At 40.0% G+C, this 26,957-nt stretch overlaps 1 protein-coding gene across 1 annotated transcript in view; it reads right to left on the reverse strand.

Moving 5' to 3' along the window:
• Window positions 1-26,957, reverse strand: part of LOC138335669 (uncharacterized) — a 188,929-nt gene that overhangs the window by 122,479 nt on the left and 39,493 nt on the right. The window contains exons 30-48 of the mRNA XM_069284830.1: window positions 26,784-26,892; window positions 26,091-26,248; window positions 24,097-24,209; window positions 23,613-23,768; window positions 18,821-19,007; window positions 18,410-18,600; window positions 17,669-17,887; window positions 17,103-17,217; window positions 16,645-16,914; window positions 16,053-16,310; window positions 15,402-15,655; window positions 14,559-14,651; window positions 13,949-14,211; window positions 13,481-13,690; window positions 12,839-12,902; window positions 12,162-12,371; window positions 3,081-3,192; window positions 2,631-2,739; window positions 2,110-2,261 (exon numbers count right to left, since the gene is read on the reverse strand). Of these exons, the coding sequence (XP_069140931.1) occupies window positions 2,110-2,261; window positions 2,631-2,739; window positions 3,081-3,192; window positions 12,162-12,371; window positions 12,839-12,902; window positions 13,481-13,690; window positions 13,949-14,211; window positions 14,559-14,651; window positions 15,402-15,655; window positions 16,053-16,310; window positions 16,645-16,914; window positions 17,103-17,217; window positions 17,669-17,887; window positions 18,410-18,600; window positions 18,821-19,007; window positions 23,613-23,768; window positions 24,097-24,209; window positions 26,091-26,248; window positions 26,784-26,892 (3,243 nt within the window). The remainder of the gene's footprint in view (window positions 1-2,109; window positions 2,262-2,630; window positions 2,740-3,080; window positions 3,193-12,161; window positions 12,372-12,838; window positions 12,903-13,480; window positions 13,691-13,948; window positions 14,212-14,558; window positions 14,652-15,401; window positions 15,656-16,052; window positions 16,311-16,644; window positions 16,915-17,102; window positions 17,218-17,668; window positions 17,888-18,409; window positions 18,601-18,820; window positions 19,008-23,612; window positions 23,769-24,096; window positions 24,210-26,090; window positions 26,249-26,783; window positions 26,893-26,957) is intronic.

Raw genomic sequence — 26,957 nt, forward strand, 5'->3', positions numbered from 1 at the left:
GGATACATTGATAATATTCAAAATGTTCCCTATCTAATGTGGTAATGAATTTCTATATTTATTTGGTATATCCATAACAAATTCAACCACTTTAACCCTATACACATATATAAATTACATACATGACTATGTTTGGTCCTTTTTTTGTTGAATATTCTACAAGTGACAACAAATTGTTTAAAGTTACTTGAGAAAATAATATTATCATTTAAAATACACAAAAATCAGTTAAATTCTTCATATTAATAATTGCAAGTTAGACAGACTTACCTTTATACTTAGCTAAAGGCGTATGTATGTGTAGGGACCGGTTCATGCAGGGACAAAATTATTATCTCAACTTATACATTCGCTTACCTCTCATCCTCACAACAGCTAACACACACATATATGTACATGCACAGGACATCACTTGACACAGGGACATGTAAACACTACACAGTACATGTATTTAAACATCCTATTTACAGGTTCAAATTACACAATAAGGTGGATATAAACACCAGGACATTCTCCCCTCCAAAGGAAAAATTACTCGAGGCATTTAAATAAAAATTAAACATTACAGTTAAAGCATTCGTAGGACATCAATTAGTAATGCAGTATCTAATAGCCAATTGATTGGGGCAATCACTACCTACAAGATATAGCTGCTCGCGGAACAATATAAACTACTGTAAACTTCATATTAAATCAGAAAGGATCAGATGTGATAGTACTTCAGGACGGGACAGACATGGAACATAACAAATTAACATATGGACCATGACATGTACAATGTTACAATGTTATGTTAGTATTTTAGAAGTTTGTAGTACTGTTGATCATTTGGTGAATTGACTGTTCTACAGTGATGTGTTACGATGTTATGTTAGTATTTTAGAAGTTTGTATATCTCTATAATTTGGTGAATTGACTGTTCTACAGTGATGTGTTACGATGTTATGTTAGTATTTTAGAAGTTTGTATATCTCTATAATTTGGTGAATTTACTGTTCTACAGTGATGTGTTACGATGTTATGTTAGTATTTTAGAAGTTTGTATATCTCTATAATTTGGTGAATTTACTGTTCTACAGTGATGTGTTACGATGTTATGTTAGTATTTTAGAAGTTTGTATATCTCTATAATTTGGTGAATTGACTGTTCTACAGTGATGTGTTACGATGTTATGTTAGTATTTTAGAAGTTTGTATATCTCTATAATTTGGTGAATTGACTGTTCTACAGTGATGTGTTACGATGTTATGTTAGTATTTTAGAAGTTTGTATATCTCTATAATTTGGTGAATTGACTGTTCTACAGTGATGTGTTACGATGTTATGTTAGTATTTTAGAAGTTTGTATATCTCTATAATTTGGTGAATTTACTGTTCTACAGTGATGTGTTGATGTGTTACGATGTTATGTTAGTATTTTAGAAGTTTGTATATCTCTATAATTTGGTGAATTTACTGTTCTACAGTGATGTGTTACGATGTTATGTTAGTATTTTAGAAGTTTGTATATCTCTATAATTTGGTGAATTGACTGTTCTACAGTGATGTGTTACGATGTTATGTTAGTATTTTAGAAGTTTGTATATCTCTATAATTTGGTGAATTTACTGTTCTACAGTGATGTGGTTACGATGTTATGTTAGTATTTAGTATTTAGAAGTTTGTATATCTCTATAATTTGGTGAATTTACTGTTCTACAGTGATGTGTTACGATGTTATGTTAGTATTTTAGAAGTTTGTATATCTCTATAATTTGGTGAATTGACTGTTCTACAGTGATGTGTTACGATGTTATGTTAGTATTTTAGAAGTTTGTATATCTCTATAATTTGGTGAATTGACTGTTCTACAGTGATGTATTACGATGTTATGTTAGTATTTAGAAGTTTGTATATCTCTATAATTTGGTGAATTTACTGTTCTACAGTGATGTGTTACGATGTTATGTTAGTACTTTAGAAGTTTGTATATCTCTATAATTTGGTGAATTTACTGTTCTACAGTGATGTGTTACGATGCTATGTTAGTACTTTAGAAGTTTGTATATCTCTATAATTTGGTGAAACTGTTCACTAGCTTAGAAGTTTGTATATCGTGATGTACTTACAGCCCGGTAACTGGGCGACGGGACAAGGCTCAACATTCATCCTCAGGCTACAGGTCTGGTTATCTCCCTTACCACAGTCACATGACCCAAAGGTACGAGAGGCTTGCACCTCACTGGTAATTCCATTGTACAAACTTTCGTTCTGTGGCACCCTGTGGAAATTAATCGTAGTTTACAAAGCTGCATTTTTTATATTCATGTTAAAAGTTTTATGTTTGAGTTTAATCAGCTCAAGGAAACTGCAGTTATAGCATATAAAATTAATTTTCTGTATCAGTATTAAGACAGTGAAATTTGACCTTTGAACCTAAAAATCACTCCCAATCAAGCTAGCATTTGTTGTTAGGAAGATCTGCATGGAGATCGAGTGTGACCAGCCCAATGGATCTGACTCAGTGACAGCACAACAACTAATTTCCTAATTTATGTTTTGATAACTGTGACCTTGACCTTTGACCTTCCAACCTAAATCAGCTGATAACCTTTGAGTGTAATTAGTGCTCCTTTGTAAACTCTCTCACCTCCATGACAGTATGAATGGGTCGGGTCTCAGTCCAGGAGCAGTGTAAAGGACCTTGTCCTTCATCTCAAGGTCATTATTCTTCTCTCCATCAAACGTTCCACACAAACCTGTAATACAATGTATACTTCATACAACAGATGAATATCTGTATAGCAAAAGCAGAAAATTTCTTTTATGTTATGTAAGAATCACAACCTAAATTTGATGTAACATTGTACACTATAGTGTTGTTGAATTCTGAGGGTGTAAAATTTAACTATGTAAGTTATTTGCGATAGTTAATTTTCGCCGATCATCTTTTAAATGTCCTTCACGTATTGTGATGTAATATGTAAAACCATGTTTTTGAACGTGAGATTTTAAATTTTGGGAGTTATGATCAGTCCGCGAATTTAGAGAAATTAAACCCCACCCAAACATAGCAAAAGTAGAAAGATAGAATATCTACCTTGTGTTTTGTTGTAGTCTGCACTAGAAGGTGTGATCCAAACCTGAAGGTACTTCCAGGAATCTACATCACTCAGGCCAACGGTTACTACGGTACCGGTAGGCAGGTGGGCCTGAACAACAAATCAAATCTCATTCATGGACAATACACAAATTTAGCTACATTTTAGCTTAATATGAATTTACCTCGCACCTGATGCCTGGGATGGCGGAGGGAATTTACCTCATACATGATGCCTGGGATGGGGGAGGGAATTTACCTCGTACCTGATGCCTGGGATGGCGGAGGGAATTTACCTCATACATGATGCTTGGGATGGGGGAGGGAATTTACCTCATACATGATGCCTGGGATGGGGGAGGGAATTTACCTCATACATGATGCCTGGGATGGGGGAGGGAATTTACCTCATACATGATGCCTGGGATGGGGGAGGGAATTTACCTCATACATGATGCCTGGGATGGGGGAGGGAATTTACCTTGTACCTGATGGCTTGGATGTCAGGGGAATTTACCTCATACATGATGCCTGGGATGGTGTAGGGAATTTACCTCATACATGATGCCTGGAATGACAGGGGAATTTACCTCGTACCTGATGCCTTGGATGTCAGGGGAATTTACCTCGTACATGATGCCTGGGATGATAGAGGGAATTTACCTCATACATGATGCCTGGGATGATAGAGGGAATTTACCTCATACATGATGCCTGGAATGATAGAGGAATTTACCTCATACATGATGCCTGGGATGGTGTAGGGAAATAACCTTGTACCTGATGCCTGGGATGATAGAGGAATTTACCTCATACATGATGCCTGGGATGATGGAGGGAATTTACCTCGTACCTGATGCCTTGGATGTCAGGGGAATTTACCTCGTACATGATGCCTGGAATGGGGGAGGGAATTTACCTCATACATGATGCCTGGGATGATAGAGGAATTTACCTCATACATGATGCCTGGGATGATGGAGGGAATTTACCTCATACATGATGCTTGGGATGGGGGAGGGAATTTACCTCATACATGATGCCTGGGATGGGGGAGGGAATTTACCTCCTACATGATGCCTGGAATGGGGGAGGGAATTTATCTTATATATAATGCCTGGGATGGTGGAGGGAATTTATCTTATATATAATGCTTGGGATGGGTAAGGGAATTTACCTCGTACATGATGACTGGGATGGGGAGGGAATTTACCTTGTACCTGATGCCTGGAATGGGGGAGGGAATTTATCTTATATATAATGCCTGGGATGGGTAAGGGAATTTACCTCGTACATGATGACTGGGATGGGGAGGGAATTTACCTTGTACCTGATGCCTGGAATGGCGGAGGGAATTTATCTTATATATAATGCCTGGGATGGGTAAGGGAATTTACCTCATACATGATGACTGGGATGGGGAGGGAATTTACCTTGTACCTGATGCCTGGAATGGCGGAGGGAATTTATCTTATATATAATGCCTGGGATGATAGAGGGAATTTACCTCATACATGATGACTGGGATGATAGAGGGAATTTACCTCATACATGATGCCTGGAATGACAGGGGAATTTACCTAATACATGATGACTGGGATGATAGAGGGAATTTACCTCATACATGATGCCTGGGATGATAGAGGGAATTTACCTTGTTACCTGATGCCTGGAATGGCGGAGGGAATTTATCTTATATATAATGCCTGGGATGGGTAAGGGAATTTACCTCATACATGATGACTGGAATGGGGAGGGAATTTACCTCATACATGATGACTTGGATGGGGGAGAGAATTTACCTCATACATAATGCCTGGGATGGGGGAGGGAATTTACCTCGTACCTGATGGCTTGGATGTCAGGGGAATTTACCTCATACATGATGCCTGGGATGGTGTAGGGAATTTACCTCATACATGATGCCTGGAATGACAGGGGAATTTACCTCGTACCTGATGCCTTGGATGTCAGGGGAATTTACCTCATACATGATGCCTGGAATGACAGGGGAATTTACCTCGTACCTGATGCCTTGGATGTCAGGGGAATTTACCTCCTACATGATGCCTGGGATGATAGAGGGAATTTACCTCATACATGATGCCTGGGATGGGGGAGGGAATTTACCTCATACATGATGCCTGGGATGGGGGAGGGAATTTACCTCGTACCTGATGCCTGGGATGATAGAGGAATTTACCTCATACATGATGCCTGGGATGATAGAGGGAATTTACCTCGTACCTGATGCCTGGGATGGCGGAGGGAATTTACATCATACATGATGCCTGGGATGGGGGAGGGAATTTACCTCGTACCTGATGCCTGGGATGGGGGAGGGAATTTACCTCATACATGATGCCTGGGATGGGGGAGGGAATTTACCTTGTACATGATGCCTGGAATGGGGAAGGGAATTTATCTTATATATAATGCCTGGGATGGGGGAGGGAATTTATCTTATATATAATGCCTGGGATGGGTAAGGGAATTTACCTCATACATGATGCCTGGGATGGGGAGGGAATTTACCTTGTACCTGATGCCTGGAATGGGGGAGGGAATTTATCTTATATATAATGCCTGGGATGGGTAAGGGAATTTACCTCGTACATGATGACTGGGATGGGGAGGGAATTTACCTTGTACCTGATGCCTGGAATGGGGGAGGGAATTTACCTTATACCTGATGCCTGGGATGAGTAAGGGAATTTACCTCTGGGATGGTAAGGGAATTTACCTCATACATGATGACTGGGATGGGGAGGGAATTTACCTTGTACCTGATGCCTGGAATGGCAGAGGGAATTTATCTTATATATAATGCCTGGGATGGGTAAGGGAATTTACCTCATACATGATGACTGGGATGGGGAGGGAATTTACCTTGTACCTGATGCCTGGAATGGCGGAGGGAATTTATCTTATATATAATGCCTGGGATGGGTAAGGGAATTTACCTCATACATGATGACTGGGATGATAGAGGGAATTTACCTCATACATGATGCCTGGAATGACAGGGGAATTTACCTAATACATGATGACTGGGATGATAGAGGGAATTTACCTCATACATGATGCCTGGGATGATAGAGGGAATTTACCTTGTACCTGATGCCTGGAATGGCGGAGGGAATTTATCTTATATATAATGCCTGGGATGGGTAAGGGAATTTACCTCATACATGATGACTGGGATGGGGAGGGAATTTACCTCATACATGATGACTTGGATGGGGGAGAGAATTTACCTCATACATAATGCCTGGGATGGGGGAGGGAATTTACCTCGTACCTGATGCCTTGGATGTCAGGGGAATTTACCTCATACATGATGCCTGGGATGGTGGAGGGAATTTACCTCATACATGATGCTTGGGATGGCAGGTGAATTTACCTCATACATGATGCCTGGGATGATAGAGGGAATTTACCTCATACATGATGCCTGGAATGACAGGGGAATTTACCTCGTACCTGATGCCTTGGATGTCAGGGGAATTTACCTCCTACATGATGCCTGGGATGATAGAGGGAATTTACCTCATACATGATGCCTGGGATGGGGGAGGGAATTTACCTCATACATGATGCCTGGGATGGGGGAGGGAATTTACCTCATACATGATGCCTGGGATGATAGAGGAATTTACCTCATACATGATGCCTGGGATGATAGAGGGAATTTACCTCGTACCTGATGCCTGGGATGGCGGAGGGAATTTACATCATACATGATGCCTGGGGATGGGGGAGGGAATTTACCTCGTACCTGATGCCTGGGATGGGGAGGGAATTTACCTCATACATGATGCCTGTGATGGGGGAGGGAATTTACCTTGTACCTGATGCCTGGAATGGGGAAGGGAATTTATCTCATACATGATGACTTGGATGGGGGAGAGAATTTACCTCATACATGATGACTGGGATGGGGGAGGGAATTTACCTCATACATGATGACTGGGATGGGGGAGGGAATTTACCTTGTACCTGATGCCTGGAATGGCGGAAGGGAATTTATCTTATATATAATGCCTGGGATGGGGGAGGGAATTTACCTTGTACCTGATGCCTGGAATGGCGGAGGGAATTTATCTTATATATAATGCCTGGGATGGGGGAGGGAATTTACCTTGTACCTGATGCCTGGAATGGCGGAGGGAATTTATCTTATATATAATGCCTGGGATGGGTAAGGGAATTTACCTCATACATGATGACTGGGATGGGGAGGGAATTTACCTTGTACCTGATGCCTGGAATGGCGGAGGGAATTTATCTTATATATAATGCCTGGGATGGGTAAGGGAATTTACCTCATACATGATGACTGGGATGGGGAGGGAATTTACCTTGTACCTGATGCCTGGAATGGCGGAGGGAATTTATCTTATATATAATGCCTGGGATGGGTACATGATGACTGGGATGATAGAGGGAATTTACCTCATACATGATGACTGGGATGATAGAGGGAATTTACCTTGTACCTGATGCCTGGAATGGCGGAGGGAATTTATCTTATATATAATGCCTGGGATGGGTAAGGGAATTTACCTCATACATGATGACTGGGATGGGGAGGGAATTTACCTCATACATGATGACTTGGATGGGGGAGAGAATTTACCTCATACATAATGCCTGGGATGGGGGAGGGAATTTACCTCGTACCTGATGCCTGGGATGATAGAGGGAATTTACCTCATACATGATGCCTGGAATGGTGGAGGGAATTTACCTCATACATGATGCTTGGGATGGCAGGTGAATTTACCTCATACATGATGCCTGGGATGATAGAGGGAATTTACCTCATACATGATGCCTGGGATGAGGGAGGGAATTTACCTCATACATGATGCCTGGGATGGGGGAGGGAATTTACCTCATACATGATGCCTGGGATGAGTAAGGGAATTTACCTCGTACATGATGACTGGGATGGGGAGGGAATTTACCTTGTACCTGATGCCTGGAATGGCGGAGGGAATTTACCTTATATATAATGCCTGGGATGGGTAAGGGAATTTACCTCATACATGATGACTGGATGGGGAAGGGAATTTACCTTGTACCTGATGCCTGGAATGGCGGAGGGAATTTATCTTATATATAATGCCTGGGATGGGGGAGGGGAATTTACCTCGTACATGATGAACTGGGATGATAGAGGGAATTTACCTCATACATGATGCCTGGGAATGACAGGGGAATTTACCTCATACATGATGCCTGGGATGATGGAGGGAATTTACCTCATACATGATGCCTGGGATGATAGAGGGGAATTTACCTTGTACCTGATGCCTGGAATGGCGGAGGGAATTTATCTTATATATGATGCCTGGGATGGGTAAGGGAATTTACCTCATACATGATGACTGGATGGGGAGGGAATTTACCTCATACATGATGACTTGGATGGGGGAGAGAATTTACCTCATACATAATGCCTGGGATGGGGGAGGGAATTTACCTCGTACCTGATGGCTTGGATGTCAGGGGAATTTTACCTCATACATGATGCCTGGGATGGGGGAGTAGGGAATTTACCTCATACATGATGCCTGGAATGATAGGGGAATTTACCTCGTACCTGATGCCTTGGATGTCAGGGGAATTTACCTCATACATGATGCCTGGGATGGGGAGGGAATTTACCTCGTACCTGATGCCTTGGGATGAGAGGGAATTTACCTGCTACATGATGCCTGGGATGATAGAGGGAATTTACCTCATACATGATGCCTGGGATGGGGGAGGGAATTTACCTCATACATGATGCCTGGAATGGGGAGGGAATTTACCTCGTACCTGATGCCTGGGATGATAGAGGAATTTACCTCATACATGATGCCTGGGATGATAGAGGGAATTTACCTCGTACCTGATGCCTGGGATGGCGGAGGGAATTTACATCATACATGATGCCTGGGATGGGGGAGGGAATTTACCTCGTACCTGATGCCTGGGATGGGGGAGGGAATTTACCTCATACATGATGCCTGGGATGGGGGAGGGAATTTACCTTGTACCTGATGCCTGGAATGGGGAAGGGAATTTATCTTATATATAATGCCTGGGATGGGGGAGGGAATTTATCTTATATATAATGCCTGGGATGGGTAAGGGAATTTACCTCGTACATGATGACTGGGATGGGGAGGGAATTTACCTTGTACCTGATGCCTGGAATGGCGGAGGGAATTTATCTTATATATAATGCCTGGGATGGGGGAGGGAATTTACCTTGTACCTGATGCCTGGAATGGCGGAGGGAATTTATCTTATATATAATGCCTGGGATGGGGGAGGGAATTTACCTCGTACCTGATGCCTGGAATGGCGGAGGGAATTTATCTTATATATAATGCCTGGGATGGGTAAGGGAATTTACCTCATACATGATGACTGGGATGGGGAGGGAATTTACCTTGTACCTGATGCCTGGAATGGTGGAGGGAATTTATCTTATATATAATGCCTGGGATGGGGTAAGGGAATTTACCTCATACATGATGACTGGGATGATAGAGGGAATTTACCTCATACATGATGCCTGGAATGACAGGGGAATTTACCTAATACATGATGACTGGGATGATAGAGGGAATTTACCTCATACATGATGACTGGGATGATAGAGGGAATTTACCTTGTACCTGATGCCTGGAATGGCGGAGGGAATTTATCTTATATATAATGCCTGGGATGGGTAAGGGAATTTACCTCATACATGATGACTGGGATGGGGAGGGAATTTACCTCATACATGATGACTTGGATGGGGGAGAGAATTTACCTCATACATAATGCCTGGGATGGGGGAGGGAATTTACCTCGTACCTGATGCCTGGGATGATAGAGGGAATTTACCTCATACATGATGCCTGGAATGGTGGAGGGAATTTACCTCATACATGATGCTTGGGATGGCAGGTGAATTTACCTCATACATGATGCCTGGGATGATAGAGGGAATTTACCTCATACATGATGCCTGGGATGAGGGAGGGAATTTACCTCATACATGATGCCTGGGATGGGGGAGGGAATTTACCTCATACATGATGCCTGGGATGAGGGAGGGAATTTACCTCATACATGATGCCTGGGATGACAGGTGAATTTACCTCATACATGATGCCTGGGATGATAGAGGAAATTTACCTCATACATGATGCCTGGAATGACAGGGGAATTTACCTCGTACCTGATGCCTTGGATGTCAGGGGAATTTACCTCGTACATGATGCCTGGAATGGGGGAGGGAATTTACCTCATACATGATGCCTGGGATGATAGAGGAATTTACCTCATACATGATGCCTGGGATGATAGAGGAATTTACCTCATACATGATGCCTGGGATGATGGAGGGAATTTACCTCATACATGATGACTTGGATGGGGGAGAGAATTTACCTCATACATGATGACTGGGATGGGGGAGGAAATTTGCTGGGATGGGGAGGGAATGTACCTGATGCCTGGAATGGGGAAGGGAATTTATCTTATATATAATGCCTGGGATGGGGGAGGGAATTTACCTCGTACCTGATGCCTGGAATGGCGGAGGGAATTTATCTTATATATAATGCCTGGGATGGGTAAGGGAATTTACCTCATACATGATGACTGGGATGGGGAGGGAATTTACCTTGTACCTGATGCCTGGAATGGCGGAGGGAATTTATCTTATATATAATGCCTGGGATGGGTAAGGGAATTTACCTCATACATGATGACTGGGATGGGGAGGGAATTTACCTTGTACCTGATGCCTGGAATGGCGTCGGGAATGGTTTATCTACATATGAATATATTTGCCTGGGATGGGTAATGAAGGGAATTTACCTAATACATGATGACTGGGATGATAGAGGGAATTTACCTCATACATGATGACTGGGATGATAGAGGGAATTTACCTTGTACCTGATGCCTGGAATGGCGGAGGGAATTTATCTTATATATAATGCCTGGGATGGGTAAGGGAATTTACCTCATACATGATGACTGGGATGGGGAGGGAATTTACCTCATACATGATGACTTGGATGGGGGAGAGAATTTACCTAATACATAATGCCTGGGATGGGGGAGGGAAATTTACCTCGTACCTGATGCCTGGGATGATAGAGGGAATTTACCTCATACATGATGCCTGGAATGGTGGAGGGAACTTACCTCATACATGATGCTTGGGATGACAGGTGAATTTACCTCATACATGATGCCTGGGATGATAGAGGGAATTTACCTCATACATGATGCCTGGGATGAGGGAGGGAATTTACCTCATACATGATGCCTGGGATGGGGGAGGGAATTTACCTCATACATGATGCCTGGGATGAGGGAGGGAATTTACCTCATACATGATGCCTGGGATGACAGGTGAATTTACCTCATACATGATGCCTGGGATGATAGAGGGAATTTACCTCATACATGATGCCTGGAATGACAGGGGAATTTACCTCGTACCTGATGCCTTGGATGTCAGGGGAATTTACCTCGTACATGATGCCTGGAATGGGGGAGGGAATTTACCTCATACATGATGCCTGGGATGATAGAGGAATTTACCTCATACATGATGCCTGGGATGATAGAGGAATTTACCTCATACATGATGCCTGGGATGATGGAGGGAATTTACCTCATACATGATGACTTGGATGGGGGAGAGAATTTACCTCATACATGATGACTGGGATGGGGAGGGACTTTACCTCATACATGATGACTTGGATGGGGGAGAGAATTTACCTCATACATGATGCCTGGGATGGTGGAGGGAATTTACCTGATACATGATGACTTGGATGGGGGAGAGAATTTACCTCATACATAATGTCTGGGATGGGGGAGGGAATTTACCTCGTACCTGATGCCTTGGATGTCAGGGGAATTTACCTCGTACATGATGCCTGGGATGGGGGAGGGAATTTACCTCGTACATGATGCCTGGGATGATAGAGGGAATTTACCTCATACATGATGCCTGGGATGGGGGAGGGAATTTACCTCATACATGATGCCTGGAATGACAGGGGAATTTACCTCGTACATGATGCCTCCATACAACTGCTGTAGTCGGAAGCCAGGTGTAAGTTCCCCAGTAACATAGTAATGCATCATGAAAGGCCACTTGGTGGCATGGTTTCTCCTTGCTCCACATCGGTCCATTACGAAGACATCGTCCATCAGTTTGATGGCCACAGCACAGTTACAGGTCAACTGGTCACTACATCGTCTGTACAGCACATTTACCTGGGAAATTTTAGTACATTCATTGGTAAAACATGCAAAAGGAAACTTTTTTTATTCAACTGTATAAATCTATATATGATTCTTAGAAACTTTATTTGAGAAAACATTGAACGTACTAACCATTTTATTCTTATAGCACGGCCTCAAGTTATAGGTAAATACGTTTTGTGTATATAGTACAGTAGATCTAGAGCCGGTCAGGTGTTAGTTGTTACACCTTGAACAGCGAGCATTTGTGTGGTTCACGCTCTTTATATAGGAGTTGGTACGCGTGTTGTATCCAAGCAGAATTAAAACAAAATGGCGACTGCCAATTCTTAGAAACAGAAGGGGTTGTCTCAGAAACAAATTTTGAAAAAAGTTGGTTTTTTTAATCTCAAATGTATATTTTCTAACTTGCATTGTAAGTTTTAAGTGATTATGTCACAGTAAGGAAGCAATTTTGAAATATTAAAACTGGTACTCACAGCATATGGCAGATCTCGGTGCTGGTACAAAACAAACTCCCCCTCATAAAAGTTGGTGTAGTAGCTAAAATCAAATAATGTATCGACAACAATATTTTCTTTTGTTTTAAAGAACAAAATAGATACATTTCACAACATCATAGTCAATATACAACTGTAACAGAGAAATCAGTATTCATTACATTTAACCTTGAAAAGTATCACAAGGTCATAGTGAAAGTCAATCAAAAATAATATGCAGACATCGCGAAATTCGTTGGTCGATGGACATGTCCGGCAAATTTTGACTTGGACCACCTATTTTAAAATGCAGTCTGGACCTACTGTCCAGCAATTATTGAGAACCGGAAGACGGTAAAAAGTCATCATTTGACTTAACAAAATCATTTTTTTAACCTAACAGTAATGTAGAATTTAAACTGCATAAGATAATCATGAAAGCAGCTGCCTGGATACTAATAGCAGGAAGTTATGTTTACTTTCAAAATTCACATTATTGTTCGGTCTGGCTTACTCACAGTCCTTACAGGTCCGAATGTCCAGCCATTTTTTTCAACTTTCGCGATGTCTGAATATGGACTCTAAATCAATCCAAAGTGCCCTGACTGAAGGACAAGTTATTTGCTATAGTTAAACTCTCACCTTCCATCAAAAGTCGTAATGTGAGGACTTTTAACAGAACATAGTCCTGGACGATCCATATCAATAGCGGTCACTTGTAACGTCTCAAACTCAACAGCGTCCATCATCTGACCTCTCTCCAACACCTGCCCAGAGATATGTACTCTACGTGTGTGGTCGCCATCATAGATTCCATCAACTTTGGCTCCCACCATGATTCTCTGCATCGCTCTTGAAATGGTCCAAGAATAATTATTAGACAAATTATCTCCCTTTTCAGAACATATTGTTTACAATGGACTAGTCATCTTAATGTATTTTATCACAAACTACAAGGTTACCATACAAATAACGACTTGCTGATATTTGAACATTTCACAAAAATACATTCTTTGAAGTGCAAAATTAATGTAAGTTGTGTTTTTCAAGTTCTTGGGATGTATATTACTTAATATCCAGTTACATATGTAATGAGTCAGGACACCATACCTCCAGTTATTCATGGTAACCATGGCACCACAAGAAAGCTCCTCCATCTTGTCACCAGAGCCTACAACTAGTTGTTGTATAATGGACTGGCCGGGACAGGTGATACCATCCTCAGACTCGTTAATGGATGCCTGGATGTAAACGTGGCAGTCCACAGGAGGGACACTCAATGCACACAGAAACGATGGAGGAACGGTCAAACGTGTTCTCACCTCCTCTCCTACTTCACCTTCCTTTACTGTCAAGGTCAAGTCTGATAACACCTGCAAAAGTCAAGTTAGATGTCAGCATTAAGTATGTGTCACAAGTAAGTTCAAAGATATAGAATAAATAAAAGGTTCAAGGATACAAATGTAAGAAGAGAGCTCAAAATTTTAGTCTTTCATTCGTTCTATGCCTGTAAAGAGCAAATCAAGTTCAACGTCAATGACTGTCATTTTTGTGCATAAATTATGATTTAATACCGTATCTTTCAGTCAGAGAATATGAAATGCTTGGAGTTTTTCAGGATAAAGACAATGACTTAAATTTGACTGGCATTAAGACATAGTCTAACATTTCACTATTTAAGTAACATCTATTTACTAGATTTTGATTGGTTTAGACCTACCTGTACTGCGATTGTAATTGGTTCACTCTGCCTAAATGCTCCCTGCGTCTCATTACAATTGCCTTGTACACAAGCTGATACCCCACAAGACAGCTGTAATATAACACACATTTCTCTCATTTAAACAAATCCTTATATCAATATTACTTCCATATGTACATTGGCCTCCAACAGAGAATCACTGTGACATCCTTACTTGATGTGAGACTCCTCAAATTAATGAATCAATGACTTAATACTAAATATTTATTCTGAATGGTATATCATCAAGTTAGCCCTAAACTAAAACTGAAAGCCAATGGTTCCAAAGCAAGTTTTCCAAATTTGTACCAATAAATGAATGTTTTCAAGGTACAGTAACATCTATCAAATGGTAAAATCCCTTACTTATGGTAAAATGGTAATTACCCCTTACAGGTAACTCCTACCTAGGTATCTTGATAAAAGAATATCTTTATATTTGTAACAATTTTAAACTTTAAAGGTAACTCAAATAAAAGTACCTACTTTTGTACCAAATGAAATATTTTAAACGTAACTCAGGTCTAGATAAAACCACTTACTTTTGTACCAAATGAAATATTTTAAATGTAACTCAGGTCTAGATAAAACCACTTACTTTTATACCAAATGAAATATTTTAAACGTAACTCAGGTCTAGATAAAACCACTTACTTTTGTACCAAATGAAATATTTTAAATGTAACTCAGGTCTAGATAAAACCACTTACTTTTGTACCAAATGGTAAATTTTAAACGTAACTCAGGTCTAGATAAAACCACTTACTTTTGTACCAAATGGTAAATTTTAAACCTAACTCAGGTCTAGATAAAACCACTTACTTTTGTACCAAATGGTAAATTTTTGAGGTAATTCCTATCAAGGTAAAATGCAGCCATGTCCCTGACCACATCTGATGAAGTCTCCATGGCTACAATGACATCATCGATTAGCCATCTGACCTGATATTCAATGGTACTGGCGGGAGATTCAATAGCATCAACACTACATTTTAATGTCTGATTGTAGACATCCTCTCCCGGAACCATGGTGACCGACACAGTAGGGTTTTTCTTCACTATGGGGAAATTATGGCCTGAAAACATACATGTCAACATCAGTAAATTTAACATTATGTTACTGAAAAGCAGTTTAAAATCTTGATTTTCAGGTTCAATAACTTTCACCTCCGCTAACAAATTACACATGGCCAGGTTTGTTGGTGGGGAATACCTGACAGCAGTCAGTACCTGACATAGGATTCAAACTAAAAACCCAGAGATGGAGGGCTAGTGGTAATTTGTCAGGACATCTGAACCACTCGGTTATGGTGGCCCTTTTTTTAGATAAAGGGATACTAAGGAGTAGGACAGCCATCAGTAACACTTTACTCCATCCAATTCCATGTTGGAACATAAAATATCAAGTTACTGGAACAATCAATGTTTCTATTGTAATTTAATTTTGACAGTTTTTCTAATGTTTTGTCGCACCTGTAGCACACTTCCACTCCATGTAAATAAATCCTGACCAGCGTACAAAGTCTGATATGACATCTGACCTCGTCAAACTCATCAGAGTACATCGGCCATCTTGCATGTTGAAGGAACGACACAGGAACTCTGTCTCGGTGAGACAATGTCGCTGACATTCATTGATCAAGGTCACTCCTTCTATGGCCTTGGCTACATGACCATTGACGGTGTAACCAGGGAATCTTGTCCACTGAATGCCACGCTTCCCACATGGATCTGGAACACAAGAAAACATGAATGACTAGCACAAATATTAATTGAGAATTCTATAAAATTGTTTTAATGTGTATACAGTAAAACCTGTCAATGATGACCAACTCTGTATAAAGACCACCTGTTTCGAAAGATTATTTCATGAAAGCTAAAATGGACATTTTTTTTTTACTTCATGCCATGATAGGTTCTTTATAGAAATGTCTGACTGTAATTGAAAAGTATACAAATAACTCATAACTTTAACATATAATAAAATAACTGTGATCAGTTCACACGGATATACCGTGTATTAAGAGCAATTTTTATAAGTTGAGGCAGATTAAAAATAATGTACCATTCCGACATTGCCATTCAAACAGTGTAGAATCGGCCATCTCCTCCGTGTCAGCACCGAATGACAAGGTATCCCTCAGATTAAGTGTACAGTTATCAGACACAGAGTTATAGGTAAACGACTGGCAGATATTATCTGGTCCATAGTTAGTCAGACACGCCTCCTCACAGGTGCTAATATCTCCATTACTGGCGATGTTGTCCGAGACTATACCCATGATGTCACTTCCTCTATACTGGTACCAGGTCAGATCCAGAATTTCACAGGAATCTACATCAGATGAAATTTACACAATTAAGCTGATTTTCAGGTTTCATAATTTCTTCATCATCATTTTTTTTCTGTACTTATTTTTCTAATATAATAAAATATTTAAAAGCCATCTTAAAAATCTACACATTTCTCAATTTCACTATCATTAGAATTCTACATATGACCATAATTCCTTTCCCACTCACCATTAGCCATCTGCCATTGAGAATTGTTGACCAGAGGATCACAGAACTCTCTACTGTTTGTTGGATTATATTCACCAGCCTCATAACACACATCATCTATCAAACAGGAAGTATTCTGTGGGGAAAAATACACAAATGTTGAAAACATGGCACAACCTGTTGGAAAAAGAAGGGGTACAGGTATATAAAATACACAAATGTTTAAAACATGGCACAACCTGTTGGAAAAGGAAGGGGTACTGGTACATAAAATACACAAATATTTAAAACGCAACCTGTTGGAAAAGGGAGGGGTACAGGTACATAAAATACACAAATGTTTAAAACATGGCACAACAATCTTCAACTATCAAAATCCAAAATGGCTGCCTGGTGGCCATATTGTTTTCCAAGCAAGACACTCCTAGACCCCTAGGAAAACCTACAAATGAAATTTGAGACAGATCACTTCAGTGATTTCTGAGAAATAGCGGTAACAAGCATTGTTTACGGACGGACCACGGACCATGGACGAATCTGCTGATGGTGGGTTAAAAATAGGCTATGTTACTGATCATGTGACTTACCTTAGGTGTACATCTCTTGGTTGTGAGGTCACAGGAAAAACAGAGAGAGTTATACACAATAAAATAGGCCGCGTTACTCAGCGCCTGGCTGCCGTTATTACTGATGCTGATTTCATAGCTCCCCACCGACGGCAATGAACACGTCAACTCGTTGAATGAAACAAACACCGCAGGGACAGTTTCAGTTTCGTTGATAATTGTAAAAGAAGTCTCATTCACCTGTACAAAACAAAAATTAAAAAAAAAATAAAAACAGTCTTCAGTCTCTCTATACAGTTTCATTAAAACCTGGCTTTAAATCAAAACCTTATGAGGTGTAGACGTCTAAACTTTCCCCTATTGGACTCCATTCTTCCTGCCACCAGGGGATCAGAGTCATCATTTATAAAAAATTTGCTTCCCTCAAGAATATTTCTTACCAAATGTGGTGGAAAACTATTGAACTGCCTCTTTTTCCTTTAATAGGCTTTACAGTCTCGCCCACATATATATATACAAACTCTGTATCTCTTCTCCCAAGGATGTTTCAGACTAAATTTGGTTGAAATCTGTTGAGAACCTAAATTATGACTTTATGAAGTTTAGGACGCTGCAACATGGCATAAACTCACCTGGTCCAAAGTATAGACAGCATAATGTCTTAGTTTTGATGCATTGAAATCAGACTAGGACAATAGACTAGGAAAAACAGATACTGCTGAGATTTAGGTAACAATTATTGACATAATAATTTGTTCTCACCTCAATTCTCCGGAGATTACAAGTCAGTGTCTCAAGGTTCAGTGTGTTGTTACTGTATACAGACACAGAGGTACAAAGAGCGCTGCGGAGGTCACAAAGACCATTAAAGCTCAGAGAAAATATGTTTGGGGCCTCTGTAAGCTTGGTAAAGCAGTCCAGTCCAGCATAGCCTTCATCACATACACAGTTCCCTGTCAAAAGCAAACCCTGACCATTTTAGTAATCATCAATCACATTTAGGACAGTATTTGATTGATAACAACTTTTTATTATTATTCAAAATCAAATTATATTCAAATGACAGAAATTATATCATTCATGGAAATTGTTTTGGCCATTACAATATTGTTAATTTGAATGTTCCTATTATATTGTCTATTGAATGTGCATAACATCAGGTAGAGCTCTGACCTCTGATACAGCTGCCTGCACCGCCACATTCGTGTAGACAGATGATGTCGAGGATGGAGAGAGGAGGGCCGACATACGATGTGTTCACTCTTGGCTCCCAAAGGTTGGTGTTTGTCAGAGCCTGAATCTCACACTGTTCTTTCATATCCTCCACCAGTGTGATACTCCAGCGTATATCGTTAGTGCTCTATAAACATTACAATTACGTACATACATTACATGCTTAGGTATTCAGCGTATATCGTTAGTGCTCTATAAACATTACAATTACATACATACATTACATACTTAGGTATTCAGCTGAAATTTTTTCAGTAAACTTGAAATAACTGTAAGATATAAATTCACCCCTGCATGTGAATTAGAATAATTTATAAATAATCGTAAATTTTCTGAAATTTGGTAGTGCCATATAGCCGATAGAGTTATTAACCATAATGCAGTATTACACATATCGGTGTAAGTATAACTATAGAATCCAAATCTTATGATTCTACTTGCCCTCTACATCATGATTTCAATCAGTAACACATACCCCTATATCTGTGACACAGTAACACATACCTATATCTGTGACACAGTAACACATACCCCTATTCGTATAAATATCTGTGACACAGTAACACATACCCCTATATCGTGACACAGTAACACATACCCCTATATCTGTGACACAGTAACACATACCCCTATATCTGTGACACAGTTAGTAACACATACCCCTATATCTGTGACACAGTAACACATACCCCTATATCTGTGACACAGTAACACATACCCCTATATCTGTGACACAGTTAGTAACACATACCCCTATATCTGTGACACAGTAACACATACCCCTATATCTGTGACACAGTTAGTAACACATACCCCTATATCTGTGACACAGTCAGTAACACATACCCCTATATCTGTGACACAGTTAGTAACACATACCCCTATATCTGTGACACAGTCAGTAACACATACCCCTATATCTGTGACACAGTAACACATACCCCTATATCTGTGACACAGTAACACATACCCCTATATCTGTGACACAGTAACACATACCCCTATATCTGTGACACAGTAACACATACCCCTATATCTGTGACACAGTAACACATACCCCTATATCTGTGACACAGTAACACATACCCCTATATCTGTGACACAGTCAGTAACACATACCCCTATATCTGTGACACAGTAACACATACCCCTATATCTGTGACACAGTAACACATACCCCTATATCTGTGACACAGTAACACATACCCCTATATCTGTGACACAGTAACACATACCCCTATATCTGTGACACAGTTAGTAACACATACCCCTATATCTGTGACACAGTAACACATACCCCTATATCTGTGACACAGTTAGTAACACATACCCCTATATCTGTGACACAGTAAGTAACACATACCCCTATATCTGTGACACAGTAAGTAACACATACCCCTATATCTGTGACACAGTCAGTAACACATACCCCTATATCTGTGACACAGTAACACATACCCCTATATCTGTGACACAGTAACACATACCCCTATATCTGTGACACAGTAAGTAACACATACCCCTATATCTGTGACACAGTCAGTAACACATACCCCTATATCTGTGACACAGTAACACATACCCCTATATCTGTGACACAGTAACACATACCCCTATATCTGTGACACAGTAACACATACCCCTATATCTGTGACACAGTAACACATACCCCTATATCTGTGACACAGTCAGTAACACATACCCCTATATCTGTGACACAGTAACACATACCCCTATATCTGTGACACAGTAAGTAACACATACCCCTATATCTGTGACACAGTCAGTAACACATACCCCTATATCTGTGACACAGTAACACATACCCCTATATCTGTGACACAGTAAGTAACACATACCCCTATATCTGTGACACAGTTAGTAACACATACCCCTATATCTGTGACACAGTCAGTAACACATACCCCTATATCTGTGACACAGTAACACATACCCCTATATCTGTGACACAGTCAGTAACACATACCCCTATATCTGAGACACAATAACACATACCCCTATATCTGTGACACAGTAACACATACCCCTATATCTGTGACACAGTAAGTAACACATACCCCTATATCTGTGACACAGTCAGTAACACATACCCCTATATCTGTGACACAGTAACACATACCCCTATATCTGTGACACAGTTAGTAACACATACCCCTATATCTGTGACACAGTAACACATACCCCTATATCTGTGACACAGTAACACATACCCCTATATCTGTGACACAGTAAGTAACACATACCCCTATATCTGTGACACACAGTAACACATACCCCTATATCTGTGACACAGTCAGTAACACATACCCCTATATCTGTGACACAGTCAGTAACACATACCCCTATATCTGTGACACAGTCAGTAACACATACCCCTATATCTGTGACACAGTCAGTAACACATACCCCTATATCTGTGACACAGTAACACATACCCCTATATCTGTGACACAGTAACACATACCCCTATATCTGTGACACAGTAACACATACCCCTATATCTGTGACACAGTCAGTAACACATACCCCTATATCTGTGACACAGTCAGTAACACATACCCCTATATCTGTGACACAGTAACACATACCCCTATATCTGTGACACACAGTAACACATACCCCCTATATCTGTGACACAGTAAGTAACACATACCCCTATATCAGTGACATACTAAGTGACACAGTAACACATACCCCTATATCTGTGAACAGTACAGTAACACATACCCCTAATCTGTGACAGTAACACATACCCCTATATCTGTGACACAGTAACACATACCCCTATATCTGTGACACAGTAAGTAACACATACCCCTATATCTGTGACACAGTAACACATACCCCTATATCTGTGACACAGTAACACATACCCCTATATCTGTGACACAGTAGTAACACATACCCCTATATCTGTGACACAGTAACACATACATGACACACAGTAACACATACCCCTATATCTGTGACACAGTAACACATACCCCTATATCTGTAGACTGTATATCTTACACACATACCCCTATATCTGTGACACACAGTAACACATACCCCTATATCTGTGACACACAGTAACACATACCCCTATATCTGTGACACAGACACAGTAACACATACCCCTATATCTGTGACACAGTAACACATACCCCTATATCTGTGACACACAGTAACACATACCCCTATATCTGTGACACAGTAACACATACCCCTATATCTGTGACACAGTAACACATACCCCTATATCTGTGACACAGTAACACATACCCCTATATCTGTGACACAGTAACACATACCCCTATATCTGTGACACAGTAAACACATACCCCTATATCTGTGACACAGTAAGTAACACATACCCCTATATCTGTGACACAGTAAGTAACACATACCCCTATATCTGTGACACAGTAACACATACCCCTATATCTGTGACACACAGTAACACATACCCCTATAATCTGTGACACAGTAACACATACCCCTATATCTGTGACACAGTAACACATACCCCTATATCTGTGACACAGTAACACATACCCCTATATCTGTGACACAGTTAGTAACACATACCCCTATATCTGTGACACAGTTAGTAACACATACCCCTATATCTGTGACACAGTCAGTAACACATACCCCTATATCTGTGACACAGTAACACATACCCCTATATCTGTGACACAGTAACACATACCCCTATATCTGTGACACAGTCAGTAACACATACCCCTATATCTGTGACACAGTCAGTAACACATACCCCTATATCTGTGACACAGTAGTAACACATACCCCTATATCTGTGACACAGTAACACATACCCCTATATCTGTGACACAGTAACACATACCCCTATATCTGTGACACAGTAACACATACCCCTATATCTGTGACACCCAGTAACACATACCCCTATATCTGTGACACACAGTAACACATACCCCTATATCTGTGACACACAGTAACACATACCCCTATATCTGTGACACAGTTAAGTAACACATACCCCTATATCTGTGACACAGTTTAGTAACACATACCCCTATATCTGTGACACAGTAACACATACCCCTATATCTGTGACACAGTAACACATACCCCTATATCTGTGACACAGTAACACATACCCCTATATCTGTGACACAGTAACACATACCCCTATATCTGTGACACAGTAACACATACCCCTATATCTGTGACACAGTAAGTAACACATACCCCTATATCTGTGACACACAGTAACACATACCCCTATATCTGTGACACAGTAGTAACACATACCCCTATATCTGTGACACAGTGTAACACATACCCCTATATCTGTGACACAGTAACACATACCCCTATATCTGTGACACAGTAGTAACACATACCCCAATATCTGTGACACAGTAACACATACCCCTATATCTGTGACACAGTCAGTAACACATACCCCTATATCTGTGACACAGTCATAACACATACCCCTATATCTGTGACACAGTAACACATACCCCTATATCTGTGACACAGTCAGTAACACATACCCCTATATCTGTGACACAGTAACACATACCCCTATATCTGTGACACAGTAACACATACCCCTATATCTGTGACACAGTTAGTAACACATACCCCTATATCTGTGACACAGTAACACATACCCCTATATCTGTGACACAGTAACACATACCCCTATATGTGTGACACAGTTAGTAACACATACCCCTATATCTGTGACACAGTTCTGCAGGCTGGCGGCGGACTCTACACCTGGTACATTTTTACATGTGGTGGCAGCAACAGAAAGGTCTAGACTGGACTGGCAAATAGACCGTACCAATAGTTCACTCAGTCCGATATTGGTAGGCCAAGTGACTAGCTGTTTAATACAAGAAATATGAAATAAGAATTTGACTTGATGTCAGAATGAGTGTTCAAAAGCTTTAGTTAAATTATTTGACTTGATGTCAGAATGAGTGTTCAAAAGCTTTAGTTAAATTATTAAACAAGTATTTCAAAATGGTTCATTAAAAATTTAGATAATACTCTGATCAAAGGACAATAAATTTCTACACTTTATAAACTCAAAATTTCATTTCTTTTTCTTTCTGTGAAAAAAAGAACTGTCATAGGTAACTATTTACTTACAATAAAACTACAGAAAAATGTACAACCAACATAAAAACAATAAGACAAGAAAATCTTACCGGCACTCTGTAGTCTGGATCATAACCAAACTCTGGGTACTGTAACTGAGCACCCGCTAAACATTTCGTAGGGGAGTACGCATCAGAGTTCACGTCCGCAGTGATGTCTGATCCTGTGGCAGATATTTCATTAAAATTTAAAATTACAACAAGATTATAGTAAGTGTTGCTAGCAACACACGTCCCCTGCCGTCAATTACATTTTTCTAATCTATGGCAAGTTATTATTGCTTAGTTTTGCTATCATTGTATGAAGTTTGAACTAATCTTGTCTCAAGTTAACATTCGGAAACGACAATTTGTGAAACAAACTATTTTTAGTATCAGTGACCTTTTGACCCCAAATTCAATCCAAAGCTGTTTTCTCCTATGTTACCATTGTATGGAGTTTGAACAAATTCCGTTCATGTGTTCTCAAGTTATCATTCAGAAACTAAAATTTGTGAAACAATCTATTTTTAGTTACAGTGAAACGAATTCCGGACAGACAGACAGACAGACAGACAAGAACACTTTCACCAACAGGGGACTAATAATAATTAAAGATTTAGTTCAGCTTCCCCATGAGGAAAAAATGCTTATTAACTTCTTGGAGAATATATTCAGTATATAGTATTATAATGTTTTATACTGACAGACAAAATCATGAAGGATTGTAACATCATGATCATGTATAGTCTGTATTGTCAGATTTAACATTTTCTACATTTCATAACCTGTTGGTTTAATAGATTTCTGAAGAAAAACCACAGTAGGTTAAATTTTTTGACCTTACAAATAACCTTAATAGTCTAATTCTAAGGTTCTAAAACTTACCATCATTTGAATAAGAACAGGTGAAGATGTTGTATAAATTCTGACTATGTTGTGATTATTATTTCTTGTGAGTTTACCTGCTCTGAAGGATCTGATTCAGGATGGTAGGATTATTTCATCAGAGTCCTCGTCATTAGCATGGTAATAATACTTCTGCGATAATTTTACATACATGTGTAGGTATGAAGGGTGTCGTAGTCAGACAGGTTGTAAATGTTTGAGAGAATATTTTGGAAACGATCTTTAGACATTTTGTCCTCAGGAAAAATGGAAAGTAAAAAATTAACGTTCTCAGTTGCCCAGTAAGTATCGGTTTTTGGACAATCCCATCGTCTATAACAAGACCTCAAAAAATACTTTCATCTCCTCGAGTGACACCTGGTTTCCTACTCGAAGATTACGTGGAGTGATTTCCTTGACGATCCTTGATAATTTGCAGGCGTCGGCATATAAAATCTGTTGGACAATATTTAAAAAATCGTCATGTAGAAAATAGTGAAAAAAAAATCTATAGGTTCCTGATAATTTCCATATAATAATAAGTTTTGAATTGTCCCTTGTAGCACGGGGCACACAAAGGTGGCCCCGATGATTTCATCCAACCCTCCGCTTTGTCGGAGGTTGTCTTCGTCGTCATTCTCGGGGCGAAAATTCATCCATATCAATGTGAGTAATTTACTGCTCCGTTCCTAACAATATACATTCGGTGACCCAAAACCTTTAAATTCAGTTTAACTGTCATATTTCATTGAAGATATTTTCAATATTATTGTCTTCGTTTATCACTGTGCCAGTCTAAGTCAAAAGCGGCCCGCCATGATGAAATTTACGAATTGTTTATGTTTGCTGTCGGGGCCTGTTCAACATAGCATATCGTAGTACTCCCGCCGAGAGTATCAGTACACACACGCTGTTATGCTAGTTTGGGGCCTAAACAACCAATCAGAATCGTTTTTATTTATAAACACGTAGATGGGAAATACCTAAGAGCCGTGTGAAAAAGGTTGTCAACAGAACGACATTTGCGGTGACCATCATTACGAGACCGATACTAGCGGAACAACATTTACGGTGACAAGCGCTTAAAGGGTTAATAGATTTCTGAAGAAAAACCACAGGTTAAATTTTTGACCTTACAAATAACCTTAATAGTCTAATTCTAAGGTTCTAAAACTTACCATCATTTGAATTAGAACAGGTGAAGACATCATATCCTTTACCACAGACTTCCATACCCGTCTCACCACAGTAACAGTAATCCTGATAGAAATATCTCACCTCACCCTCATCAGCAGACGGACAGAATCCATTGTAGATAGTGTCTGCAGGATCAACCCTGTCAAAGAAATTAAGAAATCTTGCTGTTGTCTATCCAGTACTAACTATTGACAGCAATTTGACTTTGAATGAAGATCTGGTGTCCCTGCAAGGTCAGAGCCAAAATTTAAACAAACTCTGTTCCCATTCCCCCAAGGATGTTTTGACCAAATTTGGTTACAATCCATGTAGAACGCTATGACTATAGTAGCGATTTAAAAGATTTACCTCTATTTCCCCTATTGGGCCCCGCCCCTCCTGCCCCCAGTGGGTCAAAGGAAAAGTTTATACAAACTCTGTTCCCCTTCCCCCAAGAACGTTTCTGGCTAAATTTAGTTACAATCCATGTGGTGCTGTCAGGGCAGGTGAGCTAAAAAGTAGTTCAACAAATTAAGCATTCTTAATCTTGTGACACGATATGGAATGAAGGTCAAGGTTTAATTTGGAAAACTTGGCAGCTCTTTATGGCAGCATACTGCAGACTATCAGACGACTTTTTGTTTCAGACCTGTTGACCAGATGAGGAAATAGTCCATAAGAAATGGTGACCCTACCTCCAGCTGAGTGAGAAACTGTCGGGTCGGGTCATATCTCCGGTGTACAGTGTTCCATCCTTCAGGATAAAGTCATCAGAACTATCGTCGTTCATTGTGCCACAAAGACCTAAACATAATACATCATGAAGTTACAAATTACTGGGGACCACAGAAATTAAAATGAATTTGTTA

This window comes from Argopecten irradians, chromosome 11 (assembly GCF_041381155.1).
Source record: "Argopecten irradians isolate NY chromosome 11, Ai_NY, whole genome shotgun sequence".
Classification (NCBI taxonomy): Eukaryota; Metazoa; Mollusca; class Bivalvia; order Pectinida; family Pectinidae; genus Argopecten; species Argopecten irradians.